At 65.6% G+C, this 17,950-nt stretch overlaps 2 protein-coding genes across 2 annotated transcripts; both read right to left on the reverse strand.

Annotated features, from left to right (window-relative positions):
• Positions 1–1,330: 1,330 nt before the first annotated feature.
• Positions 1,331–2,386, reverse strand: LOC148593226 (C5a anaphylatoxin chemotactic receptor 1-like). Its single transcript, XM_088531713.1, has one exon. It carries the CDS (start codon positions 2,384–2,386, stop codon positions 1,331–1,333), a length of 1,056 nt encoding a protein of 351 aa, XP_088387839.1.
• A 2,173-nt stretch (positions 2,387–4,559) lies between these two features.
• On the reverse strand, positions 4,560–11,585 carry CCDC9 (coiled-coil domain containing 9). Its single transcript, XM_088531696.1, has 13 exons — positions 11,577–11,585; positions 10,797–10,901; positions 9,436–9,549; positions 9,204–9,275; positions 9,030–9,113; positions 8,178–8,372; positions 7,941–8,116; positions 7,318–7,370; positions 7,108–7,243; positions 6,970–7,039; positions 6,130–6,403; positions 4,870–4,925; positions 4,560–4,577 (listed from the first exon to the last, which is right to left on the reverse strand). Exons 1-13 carry the CDS (start codon positions 11,583–11,585, stop codon positions 4,560–4,562), a joined length of 1,362 nt encoding a protein of 453 aa, XP_088387822.1.
• Positions 11,586–17,950: the final 6,365 nt, after the last annotated feature.

Here is a 17,950-nt window from a genome sequence, read left to right on the forward strand (position 1 = left end):
AACCCCCGGGACCCGCCGGGACCCCCCAGGACCCCCCCGGGACCCCCTCAAAATCCGTCCCGAACCCCCAGGACCCCCCCGGGCCCCCCCAGCCTGTCCCCAGCACCTGGGATCCCCCCAGGACCCCCCCGGACCCCCCTCAAAACCCGTTCCCAACCCCCGGGACCCCCGGGACCCCCTCAAAACCCGTTCCCAACCCTCGGGACCTCCCGGCACCCCCGGGCCCCTCCAGCCTGTCCCAAATCCCCGGGACGCCCCCAGGACCCGCCCGGGCCCCTCCACCTGTCCCCGACCCCCGGGACCCCCCTGGTACCCCCGGAACCCCCTCAAAACCCGTCCCCGACCCCCGGGACCCCCCGGGACCCCTTCAACCCGCCCCCCATGCCGGGACCCCCGCCCGGTACCTCAGGGTCCCCCCCGGCCCGGTTCCGGTTCCGGTTCCGGTCCGGTCCCGATCCCGGTCCTCACGTACCTCAGGCCCCGCCGCGGTCTCCGCTCCCGCGCACAGGCCGCAGCGGCGGGAAGCGCCGCCCCGGGCCGGTACCGCCCCCGCCGCCAGAACCGCCCCGATCTGGGCCGGGCCTAGCCCCGGTACCGCCCCCGGTACCGCCCCACGCCTGGGCCGGGCCTGGTCCCGGTACCGCCCCGTGTCTGGGCCGGACCTCGTCCCGGTACCGCCCCGCGCCTGGGCCGGGCCTGGTCCCGGTACCGCCCCGTGTCTGGGCCGGCCCTGGTCCCGGTACCGCCCCCGGTACCGCCCCGCGCCTGGGCCGGGCCTCGTCCCGGTACCGCCCCGTGTCTGGGCCGGGCCTAGCCCTGGTACCGCCCCCGGTACCGCCCCGCGCCTGGGCCGGGCCTCGTCCTGGTACCGCCCCACGCCTGGGCCGGGCCTAGCCCTGGTACCGCCCCCGGTACCGCCCCCGGTACCGCCCCACGCCTGGGCCGGGCCTCGTCCCGGTACCGCCCCCGGCCCGCTCTGGTACCGCCCCCGGTACCGCTACCGAAGGCGACACGGGCCCCCCCCCCGGCCACCTCGGGGCTTGCGACACCCCCGCGCTCCCCCCGCCCCCGAATCCAGCCCCTAAATGTGCCGGTTTCGCCCCAAAGCGCGGGGAGCCCCCGGAGCTGCAGGGGGAGAGCGGACCGGGACAGCCGGGTTTACCAGGAATTCATGGACCGTTTATTAGGAACGTCGGGAAGGGGAGCGGGAGCTTCCCGAGGGCCATTCCCGGGAGCTGCGCGCGGGGGACGCGGAGCCGCGGGGGACGCGGAGCCGCGGGGAGGCCCCGGCCGCGTCGTTCCGTCCCCGCGAGCGCGGCCGTCCCCGCGGTCACACGTCGGTGCCGGCGGCGCCGGGCTCGTCCAGCGTGGAGCGCGTCTTGGAGCTGGCGTCGGCGGTGGCGGCGGCGCCGGGCGCGTCCTCGCAGAGCACGCTGCGCAGCGCCGCGCGCCACGAGCGCCGCAGCTTGGCGCCGAAGTCCTGGCCCATGATCACGTAGATGACGGGGTTGATGCAGCTGTTGATGTAGGCCACGCCGGCCACCACGGGGTCGGCCTCGGCGGCGCGCCGGAACGCGGCGCTGCCCGGCGCCGTGGCGGCCAGCACCAGCCCCACCACGTGGTAGGGCAGCCAGCACGCGAAGAAGCTCGCGATGACCACGAGGACGAGGCGCACGGCGCGGCGCGAGCGCGCGAAGCCCCGGCGGCGCACGCGCGCCAGCAGCAGCCCGTAGCAGCCCGTGATGACCGCGAAGGGCAGCAGGAAGCCGCAGAGGAAGCGCAGGACGGTGATGAAGAGCTCGGTGAGGCGCTGGTGCCGCCCGACGCCGCTGTAGTCCATGACGCAGGTCTCCTTGTCGGAGAAGCTCTCCGTGCGCACGGAGCGGAACACGAAGGAGGGCACGGTGAGCAGCAGCGCCAGGGCCCAGGCGGCCGCGCACACCGCGCGCGCCAGCGCCGGGCTGCGGTGGTTCTGGCACCACACGGGCCGCGTGACGAGCGCGCAGCGGTCGCCGCTGATGGCCGTGAGCAGCAGGACGCTGGCGAACATGTTGAGGATGGTGAGGGACGGCAGCAGCTTGCAGGCGAAGCCGCCCAGGTGCCAGTGGTGGTCGTGGGCCAGCGGCAGCGCCAGGAAGGGCAGCGCCAGGCAGCAGAGCAGGTCGGCCACCGACAGGTTGAGGAACCAGACGCCATTCACCGTGCGCCGCAGCTCGAAGCCCGTGACCCAGATGACGGCGCCGTTGCCCAGCACGCCCACGAGGAAGATGACGGCGTAGAGCGCCAGGACGGCCCGGTAGCTGTGCGGGACCTCGTAGGTGTCGCCGTCCAGCAGGTAGTAGTCGGAGTCGTTGTAGCTGCTCTCGTTGGGCGCCGAGAAGCTCATCCTGCAGCCGCGGGCAGGAATGGGCGCCGCGGGCCCCGTCCGAGCGGCCCGGCCGTGCCGAGGGCGCAGGGAAAGCGGCGATTCTGCCCTGCGGAACGCGCGGACCCGCCGGCTCTTGCATCACGACTTCCCTGCCCGGTCGCCAAGGAAATGGCAACTTCCCCAGCTTTCGCCATGCCCGTTCCTTCCTCGGCGTGTTGCAAGAGCCCGAGATGGGGAAGCGCCGGGGAGCAGCGGCGGGACCCGGCGGAGCGGGGGCTTCTCCCTGCCGCCGGCATCGCCCCGGGTGTCCCCAGCGCCGGGGAGCGGCGGGAGAGGGGCCAGGGGGTCCCACGGCCGGTTGGGTGATCCCAACACATCCCGCAAGGAAGCGGGGCCGGGAGCGGCACTTGGAGGGAAAAGCTCCTTTCCCGGATGGAAAAACGGCCCAGGCTGAGCCGGATCGACCTGACCCAACCAAGGTAATCCAACCCAAGGGAATCCAACCCAAGGGAATCCAATGCACCCCAAGGGAATCCAAGCCAAGAGAATCCAAGCTAACCTAAAGGAGTCCAAGCCAAGGGAATCCAACGCAACCCAAGAAAATCCAACCCAAGGGAATCCAACGCAACCCAAGGGAATCCAACCCAAGGGAATCCAACACAACCCAAGGGAATCCAACCTAACCTAAGGGAGTCCACAACCCAAGGTAATCCAACCCAAGGGAAGCCAACACAACCCAAGGGAATCCAACCTAACCTAAGGGAATCCAACCCAAGGGAATCCAACACAACCCAAGAGAATCCAGCCCAACTCAAGCCAACAGAATCCAACCCAGCCAACCCAACCAACCCAACCCAATTCAACCCAACCCAACCCAACCCAACGCGCGCGGTACGGGAAGCCGCTCACCCGGCGCCGCAGCCGCTCACCCGGCGCCGCGGGTCGTCGCAGGCCGCACGTGCCCTGGCGCGCGGGGGACGGCCGGGCCGGGCGCGCGGGGCCGCTTTATGGGGCAGCCACAGGAAGCGGCAGCGGCCGCATCGCGCCGGCGCCGGCCGATTTCATCAGCGGGAGACGGGCAGCGCAGGAAGGATGTCACGGATGTCCCCAGCGTGCGGATGACGTGGGGACCTGAGCTCCGTCCGGGGGACATCGGGGTCCCCCGCTCGGCTTCCCGCGGGAGCCGACCGTCCTTCCCAGGACACAGCCTGGGATGAGCGGGAAGCAGCTGCCGCGGAGCCCGGGGTCCATTCCAGCACCTGGGAATGCTGCTAAGTGTCCACGGGGCGGGGGGGCTGGAGAGGACGATGCTTCCCGGTGCATCCCAGGGACTCCGGAGCTCCCAACCCCCTCCGGAGACCCCAGGCTGCCTCCAGAGATTCCAACGCTCCTTTGGAGCCCCCAAAGCCAACTCAGTGCCCCCAAATCCCTCCAGAGACCCGCAGATCCACTCTGGAACCCCCAAATCCCCCCGGAGCCCTCCAAAATCCACTCCAGAGCCCCCAAATCCACTCTGGAACCCCCAAATCCCTCCAGAGCCCTCCGAAATCCACTCCAGAGCCTCCAAATCTCTACGGAGCCCCCCCAAATCCCTCTGGAACCCCCAAACCCTTCCAGAGCCCCCTAAATCCACTCCGGACCCCCCAAATCCACTCCGGAGCCCACAAATCCCTCTGGAACCCCCAAATCCCTCTGGAACCCCTCCAAATCTCCTCCAGAGCCCCCCCAAATCCTTCCAGAAGCCCCCAATCCCTCTGGACCCTCCCAAATCCCTCCGGAGGCCGGTGCCGACCCCCCCAGCAAGCAGGCGGGTGCAGAGCCGGTTCCGACGTTTATTTGATAACGGAGCCGCCGCAGCCGCCCCCCCCGGCGCCTCCTGCCCGCGGGGGGACACGGGGGACAGTCCCGGACACGGGAAGGGGACAGGGACGGCCCCCCCGTGTCCCCGTGGGGCTGGAGCAGCCTCTGCCCCCTTAGTGTGTGCCCAGCACGGAGCCTCCGTCCCCTCCGCTCCCGGGGGACAGGAACGGAACGGGGGGACACGGTGCCACGCGCGGCCCCCGGCGCAGAGCGGACACAGGGACCCCCTGGCAGTGCCCAGGGCAGCGGGAAGCTCCCGCGTTCCCGGGGCTGCTCCGGATCACGGAGCTGCCGGAATCGCGGCGGGAGCGATCGGAGCTGGGGCGGCTCCTCAGGGCGCTGGGCCGGCCTGGAGGGAGAGAGACACGGGAGCACGGCGGGAAACGGAGCGATCCCGAGCGGATGGGAGCGACCCGGAGCGATCCCAAGAGGATGGGAGCGACCCGGAGCGATCCTGAGCGAGCCAGAGCGCGCAGGGTGACACTGGAGCGATCCCGAGCGGATGGGAGCGACCCGGATCGATCCCGAGTGACCCGGAGCGACGCTGGGGTGTCACGGGAGGGATCCCGAGCATGCGGGAATGACCCGGAGCGCGGAGGGAAGCGCGCGGCGGCGGCGGGGGGGCTCTCACGGACACGCACCCGCTCGGAGTCGGCAACCTCCACCGTGCCGGGAGCCGGGGCCGGCGCGCGGGAGCCTGCAGGAGAGCGCGGAGAAGGGTGCTGAGCCCCAATCCATCGGGATGGGCGCTGAGCTCCCTATATCTATCGGGATGAGCGCTGATCCCCCCCCCCCAATCCATCGGGATGGGCGCTGAGCTCCCTATATCCATCGGGATGAGCGCTGATCCCCCCCCCCAATCCATCGGGATGGGCGCTGAACCCCCAATCCATCGGGATGGGCGCTGAACCCCCTATATCCATCGGGATGGGCGCATTTCCCCCCCCAATCCATCGGGATGGGCGCTGAACCCCGCCTCAATCCATCGGGATGGGCGCATTTCCCCCCCCCAATCCATCGGGATGGGCGCTGATCCCCCCCAATCCATCGGGATGGGCGCTGATCCCCCCCCCAATCCATCGGGATGGGCGCTGACCCCCCAATCCAAGCGAATGGGCACTAAGATCCCCAGTCCATCGGGATGGGTGCTGAACCCCCTGTATCCATCGGGATGGGCGCTGATCCCCCCCTCAATCCATGCGGACGGGCGCTGAGCCCCCCATATCCATCGGGATGACCCCCCAATCCATGCGGACGGGCGCTGAGCCCCCATATCCATCGGGATGAGTCCCCCCAATCCCTGGGGACGGGCGCTGAGCCCCCATATCCATCGGGATGACCCCCCAATCCATGCGGACGGGCGCTGAGCCCCCATATCCATCGGGATGAGTCCCCCCAATCCCTGGGGACGGGCGCTGAGCCCCCATATCCATCGGGATGACCCCCCAATCCATGCGGACGGGCGCTGAGCCCCCATATCCATCGGGATGACCCCCCAATCCATGCGGACGGGCGCTGAGCCCCCATATCCATCGGGATGAGTCCCCCCAATCCCTGGGGACGGGCGCTGAGCCCCCATATCCATCGGGATGACCCCCCAATCCATGCGGACGGGCGCTGAGCCCCCGTATCCATCGGGATGACCCCCCAATCCATGGGGATGGCCCCCCCGCGCTGCTCTCACCGCCGGGCGCCGGCTCCGCGTGGGGATCCCGGGCGGGCGGCTCCGGCGCATCCCGGGCGCTCCTGTCCGGCCGGGGCGGCTCCGCGGGGCTCAGCCCTGCAGGGGCCACCGGGAAGGTCCCGCTCGGCCCCATCCCCGGGGCGGGGGGGGTCCCCGCGGTCCCCCCTACCTGGGCTCGGTGCGGCCGCCCCCCCCGGGGACGCGGGACCGTCCCCACGCGGGGACGCCGGGTCCATCTCCTCGGCCCAGTCTGGGACCGGCCGGTGGCCCCCCAGGGGCGACGGGGGCGGCGGGCGCAGCCGGGGGGCGGCGCCGGGGGGGCCTTCGGCCTCGCCCGGGGGGGCCTCGTCCTCCTCGTCCTCCTCCTCGTCGTCATCGTCCTCCTCGTCGTCATCGTCGTCGTTGTCGTCATCGTCCTCCTCGTCCACGTCCTCCCACTGGTCCTCGTCCTCCTCGGGGCCCGGCTGCGGCGCAGGGGGGGCCGCGCTGGCCTGTGGGCGGGGGTCAGAGGGGGGGGACACAGGGGACCCGGGGGGACACGGAGGGGACACAAGGGGACACGGGGGGGGACACGGAGGAGACACAAGGGGACACGGGGGGGGACACAGGGGGGACACGGAGGGGACACAGAGGAGACACAAGGGGACATGGGGGGGACACAGAGGGGACACAAGGGGACGCGGGAGGGATGGGGGGAACGCGGAGGGGACACAAGGGGACACGGGGGGGGGACGCGGGAGGGACATGGGGGGATGCAGGGGAAACGCAGGAGGGACACAAGGGGATGCGGAGGGGACACGGGGGACACAAGGGGACACGGGGGGACGCAGAGGGGACGCGGGGGGGACACAGGGACACAAGGGGATGCGGGGGGACATGGAGGGGACACAGGGGGACACAAGGGGACGTGGGGGGACACTAGGGGACATGGAGGGGACACGGGGGACACAAGGAGACACAAGGGGACATGGGGGGGACACGAGGGGTATGGAGGGGACACAGGGGAGGACACGGGGACACGAGGGGGACACAAGGGGACGTCCCTGCCGCCTCCCACCTCGCGGCCGCCCTCTCCGGCGGCAGCGGCCGGCGGCTCCTCCGGCTCCTCCCAGCGGTTGTCGTGCATGCTGCGGGGACGGGGACACCGTGAGCCGGGGGGGGGACACCCCGCGGCCCCCCGCGTCCCCCGTGTCACCTGTAGGGCCTGTCCCCCGCGGCGCGGGGCGGCTGGGCGCGCGCGCGGCCCCGGCGGCGCCGCTCCGAGCGCGGCGGCGGCGGCGGCAGGAACTCCCCGAACGTGGGCGGCTTCGGCGCCCGCCGCGGCCCGTCCCCTGCGGGACACGGATGGGGACGGGGACGTGGCCGGGCCCCGGCGGCCTGGGCCCCCCCGGCTGTCCCCACTCACCGTAGGGACTGTCCCCGTCCGGAGGCGGCGCCGCCGCGGAGCCCTCCTTGAACCTGCGCGAGGGACGGGGACGGGGACGGGCTCGGGCGGCCGCGTCGCCCCGGCCCGGTGTCCCTGTGTCCCCACGTCCCCACATCCTCGTGTCCCAGTATTCCCATGTCCCCACATCCCCGTCCTGGTGTCCCCAGCGTCCCCATATTCCCCCGGCCCGATGTCCCCGTGTCACTCCCATCCTGATGTACCCACATCCCCCTCGTCCTGGTGTCCCCATGTCCCCATGTCCCTGCATCCTCGTGTCCCCAAGTCCCCCGTCCTGGTGTCCCCGTGTCCCCACGTCCCTGCATCCCAGTGTCCCCAATGTCCCCCCGTCCCAGTGTCCCCAATGTCCCCACGTCCCAGTGTCCCTCCCTCCGGGTGTCCCTGTGTCCTCAGTGTCCCCACGTCCCCACATCCTTGTGTCCCCACATCCCCCCCGTCCTGGTGTCCCCGTGTCCTCACGTCCCTGCATCCCAGTGTCCCCACGTCCCCACCATCCCCACGTCCCTCCCATCCCAGTGTCCCCAGTGTCCCCCCGTCCCAGTGTCCCCGTGTCCCCGCGTCCCCCCGTCCCCCGCCGCGCTCACATGCTGTCCGTCTTCTCGGCGTCCCACTCGCGGCGCCAGCGGCCGGTGGGCGCGCGGTGCCGCGCCAGGCGCTCGCGGTCGATCTGCTCGCGCTCGCGCTTCCAGCGCGCGTACTCGGCGCGCTCGCGGCCCGTCATGGACAGCGTCATGTCGAGCGGCGCCGCGGCCGCGCGGCCCTGCGGGGACGGCGCGGGTGACGCCGGGGACGCCGCGGGGCGCGGGGGACGGCGCGGTGACGCCGCGGGGCCGTACCGGGGCGCCGGGCCGGGCCTTGCCGCGCTCCAGGCCCGTGCGGACGCTGCCGAAGTCGGCGCCGCCCCAGTTGCGCGTGTGGCGCCGGCTGCCGCCGCGGCGCTCGCCGGCGTCCGAGGGGCCGCGGCGCCGCGGGTCGTCCAGGAAGCTCCGCACCGGGTTCTGCTCCGGGAGCCCGTCCTGGAGCGGGAGGAGCCGCTGACGCCGGAGCCGCCGACGGAGCCGGGAGCCGCCCACGGAGCCGGGAGCTGCCAGGCCCAGGAGCCGCCACCGGAGCCGGTGACACTGGGGCTGGGAGCTGGTGCCAGAGCCGGCAGTGCCGGAACCGGGAGCCGTCACCGGAGCCGGTGACACTGGGGCCAGGAGCCAACTCCAGAGCCGGCAGTGCCGGAACCGGGAACCGTCACTGGAGCCAGTGACACTGGGGCCAGGAGCCAACTCCAGAGCCGGCAATGCCAGAACCGGGAACCGTCACTGGAGCCGGTGACACTGGGGCCGGGAGCCAACTCCAGAGCCGGCAGTGCCGGAACCGGGAACCATCACCAGAGCCGGTGACACTGGGGCCAGGAGCCAACTCCAGAGCCAGCAATGCCGGAACCGGGAGCCGTCACCGGAGCTGGTGACACTGGGGCCGGGAGCTGGTGCCAGAGCCGGCAATGCCGGAACTGGGAACCGTCACCGGAGCCGGTGACACTGGGGCCAGGAGCCAACTCCAGAGCCGGCAATACCAGAACCAGGAGCCGCTCCGGAGCCAGCAATGCCGGAACCGGGAGCTGCCGCCAGAGCCGGCGCCACCGGAGCCGGGAGCCGCCGGAGCCGGTGCCGGAGGCCGCTCACCCGCTGGCTGCGCTCGTACTCGGCGATCTTCTCCATCTCCTCGTTCATCCGCTCGATGTTCTGCCGCCGCCGCTCCTCCCACTCCTGCGGGACACGGAGCCGCCGGCGCCGCGTCCCGCACGGCCGCCCCGGCGCCGCGTCCCGCCGGGGGCCCCCGCGCCGCCCCGCACCCACCTGCGCCCTCCTGTCGGGGCCGGCGTCGCCGGCGGCCGCCGCGGGTCCCCGCGGGCGCCGTCCCCGCGTCCCGGCGGCTCCGCCGCGGCGGGGCGGCTCCGGGCGGCCGGGCCCGCGCGGCGCCGTGCGGCGCTCGCTCACCACGCGGGCCGGCGGCTCCTGCGGGACGCGGCGGTGAGCGCGGCCCCGGGCCCGGCCCGCGGCGGGGACGTCACCGCGGCGCCGCGCTCACCCCCGGCGCCGGCGCCACCTGCACCGTGACCGACAGGTCCCCGCGCGGCCACCGCCGCGGCGCCGTCACCGCCACGCCGTCCCGCTCGGCGCGGCGCCGGTCCTCCTCGATCTCCTGCGGGCGGGACGGGGCGTCGGGAGCGGGACGGGACCGGGAGCGGGATGGGGCATTGGGAGCGGGACCGGGAGCAGGATGGGACTGGGATGGGATGGGACCGGGACGGGACTGGGATGGGACCGGGAGCGGGATGGGGCGTTGGGAGCAGGACGGGACCGGGAGTGGGATGGGACCGGAACAGGGTGTTGGGAGCAGGACAGGTCGCTGGGATCAGGATGGGGTGCTGGGAGTGAAATGGGAGCGGGACGGGACCAGGATGGGACCGGGAGCAGGACGGGGCATTGGGAGCAGGACGGGACCCGGAGTGGGACCGGGAGCGGGACAGGGCGTTGGGAGAGGGACCAGGAGCGGGATGGGACTGGGAGCAGGATGGGGCATTGGGAGCAGGACGGGACCCGGAGTGGGATGGGACCAGGAGCGGGACGGGATGTTGGGATCAGGACACGGAGTTGGGAGTGAGATGGGACCGGGAGCGGGACGGGGCTTTGGGAGTGAAACGGGACCAAGACCAGGAGCGGGATGGGACTAAGAGCGGGACAGGGCGTTGGGAGCAGGACGGGACCGGGAGCGGGATGGGGCATTGGGAGCGAGATGGGACCAAGACCAGGAGTGGGATGGGACTAAGAGCGGGACAGGGCGTTGGGAGCGGGATGGGGCGTTGGGAGTGAGATGGGACCGGGAGCGGGATGGGACTGGGATGGGATGGGACCGGGAGCAGGATGGGACCGGAACAGGGTGTTGGGATCAGGATGGGGTGCTGGGAACGAGATGGGACCGGGAGCGGGATTGGGATGGGACTAAGAGCAGGACAGAGCATTGGGAGCGGGATGGGGCACCGGGAGCGGGACAGGATCGGGAGCAGGACAGGACAGGGAGCGGGACGGGGCACCGGGAGCAGGACGGGACCCGGAGCGGGATGGGACTAAGAGCGGGATGGGGCGTTGGGAGCAGGACGGGGCGGGAAGCGGCGCTGGGAGCGGGACGGGACCGGGAGTGGAACAGGGTGTTGGGAGCAGGACGGGATTGGGAGCGGGATGGGACCTGGAGTGGGACGGGGCATTGGGAGCAGGACGGGATCGGGATGGGACCGGGATGGGGCATTGGGAGCAGGACGGGGCGTTGGGAGCGGAGCCACCGCAGCCCCGTTTGCCGGTTCCGGCCCCGTTTGCCAGTCCGTTCCCCCGGTCCGTTCCCCCGGTCCGTTCCCCCGGCCCGTTCCCCCGGTCCGTTCCCGGTGCCGGTACCTGGTAGCGCCGCACGAGCGCCTCGTTCTTGCGGCGCAGCGCCGCGATGCGCCGGTCCAGCTCCGCATCCTTGTGCTCCTTGGAGCCCAGCTCCGCCGAGGCGGCCTGCGGGCCGGGACCCGAACCGGTACCGGGAGCCCCGGAGCCCGGACCGGCACCGGGAGCCCCGGGCCGGCCCCGGCCCCAAACCCGCACCGGGACTCCTGGACCCCGAACCGGTAGTGGGAACCGCGGACCCGAACCCACACCGGGACCCCCAAACCCGGACCCGCACCGGGAGCCCCGGACGCCGAAGTGGTACCGGGAACCCCAGATCCGAACTCCCACCGGGACCCCCGAACCCGAATGTGGACCCAGACCGGGAGCCCCGGACCCCGAACCGGTACCGGGACCCCCGAACCGGTACCGGAACCCCCTCCTCCCCCCCCCGCTCTCACCATCCCCGGGCCGGTCCCTGGCGGCTCCGCGGGGACCGCGGCGCCCCGCCCACCACCGCGCACGGGTCACTTCCGCTTCCGGCTGCGCGGGGGCTGCCTTAAAGGCGCCGCGCCCCCTGGCGGGGCGGAGGAGCCGCTGCAGGCGCCGCCCGCCCGCCGGCCCCATACGGGCCCCATACGTGCCCTATATGTGCTCTATATGTGCCCTATACGTGCCCTATACGGGTCCTATACATGCTCTATACGGGCCCTATACAGCCCCTGTATGTCTCTCCATGCCCCAGCGTGTTCCCTATATGTCCTCCATATGCCCCCTATAGGTCACGCCTGTGACCCTGCATACCTCCTCCATGTGTCCCTATATGTCTGCCATATGTCCCCTGTATGTCGCTCCATGCCCCCACGCGTCTCCTATATGTTCACCATGTCCCCTACGTGTTACCTGTACGATCCTCCGTATTTCCCCCATGTGTCCCCTCTACGCCTGCCGTATGGCTCCTATATGTCCCCTATTTGTCCCTCCATGCGTCTCCCTATATGTCCTCATTATGTCCCTTACATGTCCCCATGTGTCTTCCCCCATCCCAATGTCCCCATGTCCCCGTGTCCCCATGTCCCATGTCCCCATGTCCCATGTCCCCATGTCCCTGTGTCCCCTTGTCCCCGTGTCCCCACATCTCCATGTCTTCCCCATCCCAATGTCCCCATATCCCTGTGTCCCCATGTCCCATGTCCCCATGTCCCTGTGTCCCCATGTCCCCACATCTCCATGTCCTCCCCATCCCAATGTCCCCATATCCCTGTGTCCCCATGTCCCATGTCCCCATGTCCCCTTGTCCCCATGTCCCCACATCTCCATGTCCTCCCCATCCCAATGTCCCCATGTCCCCATGTCCCCATGTCCCTGTGTCCCCTTGTCCCCATGTCCCCACATCTCCATGTCTTCCCCATCCCAATGTCCCCATATCCCTGTGTCCCCATGTCCCATGTCCCCATGTCCCCTTGTCCCCATGTCCCCACATCTCCATGTCCTCCCCATCCCAATGTCCCCATGTCCCTGTGTCCCCATGTCCCTGTGTCCCCTTGTCCCCATGTCCCCACATCTCCATGTCCTCCCCATCCCAATGTCCCCACGTCCCTGTGTCCCTTCATTCCTGCATCCCGGTGTCCCCGTCCCGGGGTCCCAATACCTCCATGTCCCCTGTCCCTGCATCCTCATGTCACTTGTCCCTGAGTCCCCATGTCCCTGCACTCCGAGTCCTTCTGTCCCCGTCCCCGGGATCCCCCACATCCTAGTGTCTCCCTGTCCCCTCATCCCCATGTCCCCAACATCCCAGTGTCCCCATGTCCCCAACATCCCGGTGTCCCCAACATCCTGGTGTCCTCCACGCCAGTGTCCCTGTGTCCCCAACATCGTGTTCCCCCATTCCAGTAATCCTGAGTCCCCAACATCCCGGTGTCCCCATGTCCTCAACATCACGGTGTCCTCAACATCCTGATGTCCTCCATGCCGGTGTCCCCATGTCTCCAACATCCTGGTGACCCCGGTGTCCCCAACATCCCAGTGTCCCCATCACTCCGGTGTCCCCCATCCTGGTGTCCCCATGTCCCCAACACCCCGGTGTCCCCCATCCCGGTGTCCCCATCCTGGGGTGTTCCCCATCCCAGTGTTCCCGTGTTCCCCATCCTGGTGTCCCCCATCCCAGTGACCCTCATCCCAGTGTTCCCATGTCCCCCATCCCAGTGTCCCCCATCCCAGTGTCCCTGTGTCCCCCACACTCCGGTGTCCCCCATCCCGGTGTCCCCCATCCCGGCATCCCCATGTCCCCCATCCTGGTGTCCCCATGTCCCCAACATCCTGGTATCCCCCATCCCGGTGTCCCCGTGTCCCCAACACCCCGGTGTCCCCAACACCCCGGTGTCCCCATGTCCCCCATCCCGGTGACCCCGTGTCCCCAACATCCTGGTATCCCCCATCCCGGTGTCCCCATGTTCCCAGCACCCCAGTGTCCCCCATCCTGGTGTTCCCATCCCGGCGCCCCCATGTGCCCCATCCCGGTGTCCCCATGTCCCCCATCCCAGTGTCCCTGTCCCGGTGTCCCCATCCTGGTGTCCCCCATCCTGGTGTCCCCGTGTCCCCAACATCCTGGTGTCCCCCATCCCAGTGACCCTCATCCCAGTGTTCCCGTGTCCCCCATCCCAGTGTCCCCCATCCCAGTGTCCCTGTGTCCCCCACACTCCGGTGTCCCCCATCCCGGTGTCCCCCATCCCGGCATCCCCATGTCCCCCATCCTGGTGTCCCCGTGTCCCCAACATCCTGGTATCCCCCATCCCGGTGTCCCCGTGTTCCCAACACCCCAGTGTCCCCCATCCCAGTGTCCCCATCCCGGTGTCCCCGTCCCGGTGTCCCCGTGTTCCCAACACCCCAGTGTCCCCCATCCCGGTGTCCCCAACATCCTGGTATCCCCCATCCCAGTGTCCCCATCCCGGTGTCCCCCATGCCAGTGTCCCCGTGTCCCCAACACCCCAGTGCCCCCCATCCTGGTATCCCCCATCCCAGTGTCCCCCATCCTGGTATCCCCCATCCCGGTGTCCCCGTGTTCCCAACACCCCATGTCCCCCATCCCAGTGTCCCCATCCCGGTGTCCCCGTCCCGGTGTCCCCGTCCCCGCGTCCCGGTCCCCGCGCGGTCCCCGGGGCCGGGGGGGCTGCCGGCGCTTCCCTGCCCGGCTGCTCCGCTGTTTCCATGGCAGCTCCTGGTCTGGCCGCGGCGGCGGGCGCCCATTGGCTGCGCACGGATGCGGGAGGAGCGGGATAACGGGGAGGGATAACGGGATAGCGGAGAGGCAGGCGCGGGATGGGGGATGCGGGATGAGGGGTGCGGGATGCACGGGACAGGGATGCGGGATAGGGATGCAGGATAGGGATACAGGATGAGGGGTGCGGGATGCACGGGACAGGGATGCGGGATAGGGATGAGGGGTGAGGGATGAGGGGTGCGGGATGCACGGGACAGGGATGCGGGATGAGGGGTGCAGGATGCAGGATACGGGATATCGGGATGTGGGATACGGGATGCGGCAGCAGGACCCTGGAGCCCCAAACCAGCCCCAAATCACTGGAAACGGCCCCGAAACGTCACGAGAGACTTATAGCTCTGCCTATAGGGGCCCATCCCCGCACCCCCATAGCGGGGCCCATAGCACTGCCTATAGCAGTACCTATAGCAGTACCTATAGCGGTGCCTATAGCTCTACTTACAACAGCGTCCATAGCCCTGCCTATAGCAGTACCTATAGCTCTGCCTATAGCAGTACCTATAGCCCTCCCTATAGCCATGCCTATAGCTCTTACAGCAGTACCTATAGCTCTGCTTATAGCAGTGCCTATAGCTCTACTTACAACAGCGTCCATAGCCCTGCCTATAGCGGTGCCTATAGCTTTTACAGCAGTACCTATAGCTCTGCCTATAGCAGTACCTATAGCCCTCCCTATAGCGGTTGCCTATAGCTCTTACAGCAGTACCTATAGCTCTACTTACAGCAGTGCCTATAGCCCCGCTCACCGTGGTACCCATAGTTCTACCTATAGCAGTACCCACAGGGTCCCTTATAGTGATGGGTGTCACTTATAGCCATACCCACAGTCATAGCTATAGCTGTACGTATAGATACAGCTGTACCTGCAACCACCGCTAAAGCCATACCTACAGCGGTACTTGCAGCTGTATGTACAGCTGTACCTATAGCTGTACCTACAGACATAGTGGTACCTATAGCCGCACCTATAGATGCAGCAGTACCTATATCTGCACTCACAGTAGTACCTATAGCTACACCTACAGATATAGCCGCACCTATAGATACAGCGGTACCCATAGCTGCATCTGTAGATACAGGGGTACCTATAGATACGGCAGTAGCTATGGTGATATATTGGTGACAGTGATATATGGGCTATACCGATATATTAGTACCTATAGCAGTGTGTACAGACACAGCAGTACCTATAGCCATAGCTGCACCTGTAACAGCAGCTATAACGGCACCTATAGACACAGCCTTAGTTATAGCTATAGCGGTACCTAGAGCGGCACCTATAGACACAGCAATACTTATAGACATAATGGTACCTATAACAGCACCTGTAGCTGCACCTATAGACACAGTGGTAGTTACAGTACTAGTGGTACCTATAGTGGCGCCTATAGCGGTGCATACAGCGGTGCCTACAGCGGTGCCTTACAGACATAGCAGTACTTATAAATATAGTGGTACCTATAACCGTACATATAGCGGTGCATATCACGGTAGTTATAGACATATCAGTACCTATAACCATATCTATACCAGTACCTATAGTGGTAGCTATAGCGGTGCCTGTATCAGTTCCTACAGACATTCCTATAGATATATTGGTACCTAGAGCCGTGCCTATAGCCATCCCTCTACCGGTCCCTATAGCCGTTCCTATACTGGTTCTTATATCCGCTCCAATACCGGTTCCTATACCTGTCCCTATTCCGGTCCCTATGGCCATTCCCATACTGGTTCCTATAGCTGTTGCTATATCGGTTCTTATATCTGTCCCTATATCCGTCCCTATGGCCATTCCTATACCGGTCCCTATAGTCGTTCCTATACCGGTCCCTACAGCCGTCCCTATATCTGTCCCTATGGCCGTTCCTATATCCGTCCCTGTGGCCACTCCTATACTGGTTCCTATATCCGTCCCTATACCCGTTCCTATACCCGTCCCTATATCGGTCCCTATAGCCGTTCCCTATAGCCGGTCCCTATCCCCATCCCTGTATCCATTCCCTATACCCATCCCTATACCCATTCCCTATACCCATCCCCTATACCCATCCCTATATCCGTTTCCTATATCTCTCCCTATATCCATTCCCTATACCCATCCCTATCTCCATTCCCTATCTCCATTCCCTATCTCCATTCCCTATCTCCATTCCCTATATCCATTCCCTATATCCATCCCTATCTCCATTCCCTATATCCATCCCTATCTCCATTCCCTATACCCATCCCTATCTCCATTCCCTATACCCATCCCTATCTCCATTCCCTATACCCATCCCTATCTCCATTCCCTATCTCCATTCCCTATATCCATTCCCTATATCCATCCCTATCTCCATTCCCTATATCCATTCTCTATATCCATTCCCTATACCCATCCCTATCTCCATTCCCTATCTCCATTCCCTATATCCATTCCCCATATCCATTCCCTATATCCATTCCCTATATCCATTCCCTATATCCATCCCTATCTCCATTCCCTATCTCCATTCCCTATCTCCATTCCCTATCTCCATTCCCTATACCCATCCCTATCTCCATTCCCTATTTCCATTCCCTATATCCATCCCTATATCCATTCCCTATATCCATTCTCTATATCCATTCCCTATATCCATTCTCTATATCCATTCCCTATACCCATCCCTATATCTGTTCCCTATATCTCTCCCTATATCCATCCCTATATCCATTCCCTGTGTCCATTCCCTATATCCATCCCTATATCCATTCCCTGTATCCATTCCCTATATCCATCCCTATCTCCATTCCCTATATCCATCCCTATATCCATCCCTATATCCATCCCTATATCCATTCCCTATATCCATCCCTATCTCCATTCCCTATATCCATTCCCTATCTCCATTCCCTATACCCATCCCTATCTCCATTCCCTATCTCCATTCCCTATATCCATCCCTATATCCATTCCCTATATCCATTCTCTATATCCATTCCCTATACCCATCCCTATATCCGTTCCCTATATCTCTCCCTATATCCATCCCTATATCCATTCCCTGTATCCATTCCCTATATCCATTCCCTATATCCATCCCTATATCCATCCCTATCTCCATTCCTATATCCATCCCTATATCCATTCCCTATATCCATCCCTATCTCCATTCCCTATATCCATTCCCTATATCCATTCTCTATCTCCATTCCCTATACCCATTCCCTATATCCATTCCCTATATCCATTCCCTGTATCCATCCCTATATCCATTCCCTATATCCATCCCTATCTCCATTCCCTATAGCTGTTCCCTATATCCATTCCCTATATCCATCCCTATCTCCATCCCTATACCCATCCCTATCTCCATTCCCTATATCCATTCCCTATATCCATCCCTATATCCATCCCTATATCCGTTCCCTATATCCGTTCCCTATATCCATTCCCTATATCCATCCCTATCTCCATTCCCTATATCCATCCCTATATCCATTCCCTATATCCATCCCTATCTCCATTCCCTATATCCATTCTCTATATCCATTCCCTATACCCATCCCTATATCCGTTCCCTATATCTCTCCCTATATCCATCCCTATATCCATCCCTGTATCCATTCTCTATCTCCATTCCCTATATCCATTCCCTATAGCCATCCCTATATCCATTCCCTATATCCATCCCTATATCCATTCCCTATCTCCATTCCCTATCTCCATTCCCTATAGCTGTTCCCTATATCCATTCCCTATATCCATTCCCTATATCCATCCCTATCTCCATTCCCTATCTCCATTCCCTATATCCATTCCCTATATCCATTCCCTATATCCATCCCTATATCCATTCCCTATCTCCATTCCCTATCTCCATTCCCTATAGCTGTTCCCTATATCCATTCCCTATATCCATTCCCTATATCCATC

This window comes from Tinamus guttatus, unplaced genomic scaffold (genome assembly GCF_059628265.1).
Source record: "Tinamus guttatus ecotype Peru unplaced genomic scaffold, ASM5962826v1 Tinamus_guttatus_pri_ptg000425l, whole genome shotgun sequence".
In the NCBI taxonomy this organism is placed as follows: domain Eukaryota; kingdom Metazoa; phylum Chordata; class Aves; order Tinamiformes; family Tinamidae; genus Tinamus; species Tinamus guttatus.

Coding starts and splice junctions, on each gene's coding strand:
- LOC148593226 (XM_088531713.1), bottom strand. CDS start 2,386: ATGAGCTTCTCGGCGCCCAACGAGAGCAGCTACAACGACTCCGACTAC.
- CCDC9 (XM_088531696.1), bottom strand. Junction 9,550..10,796: donor CGCTCGTGCGGCGCTACCAG/GTACCGGCACCG, acceptor TCCCGCCCGCAG/GAGATCGAGGAGGACCGGCG. Junction 8,373..9,029: donor AGTACGAGCGCAGCCAGCGG/GTGAGCGGCCTC, acceptor CTCCCGCTCCAG/GACGGGCTCCCGGAGCAGAA.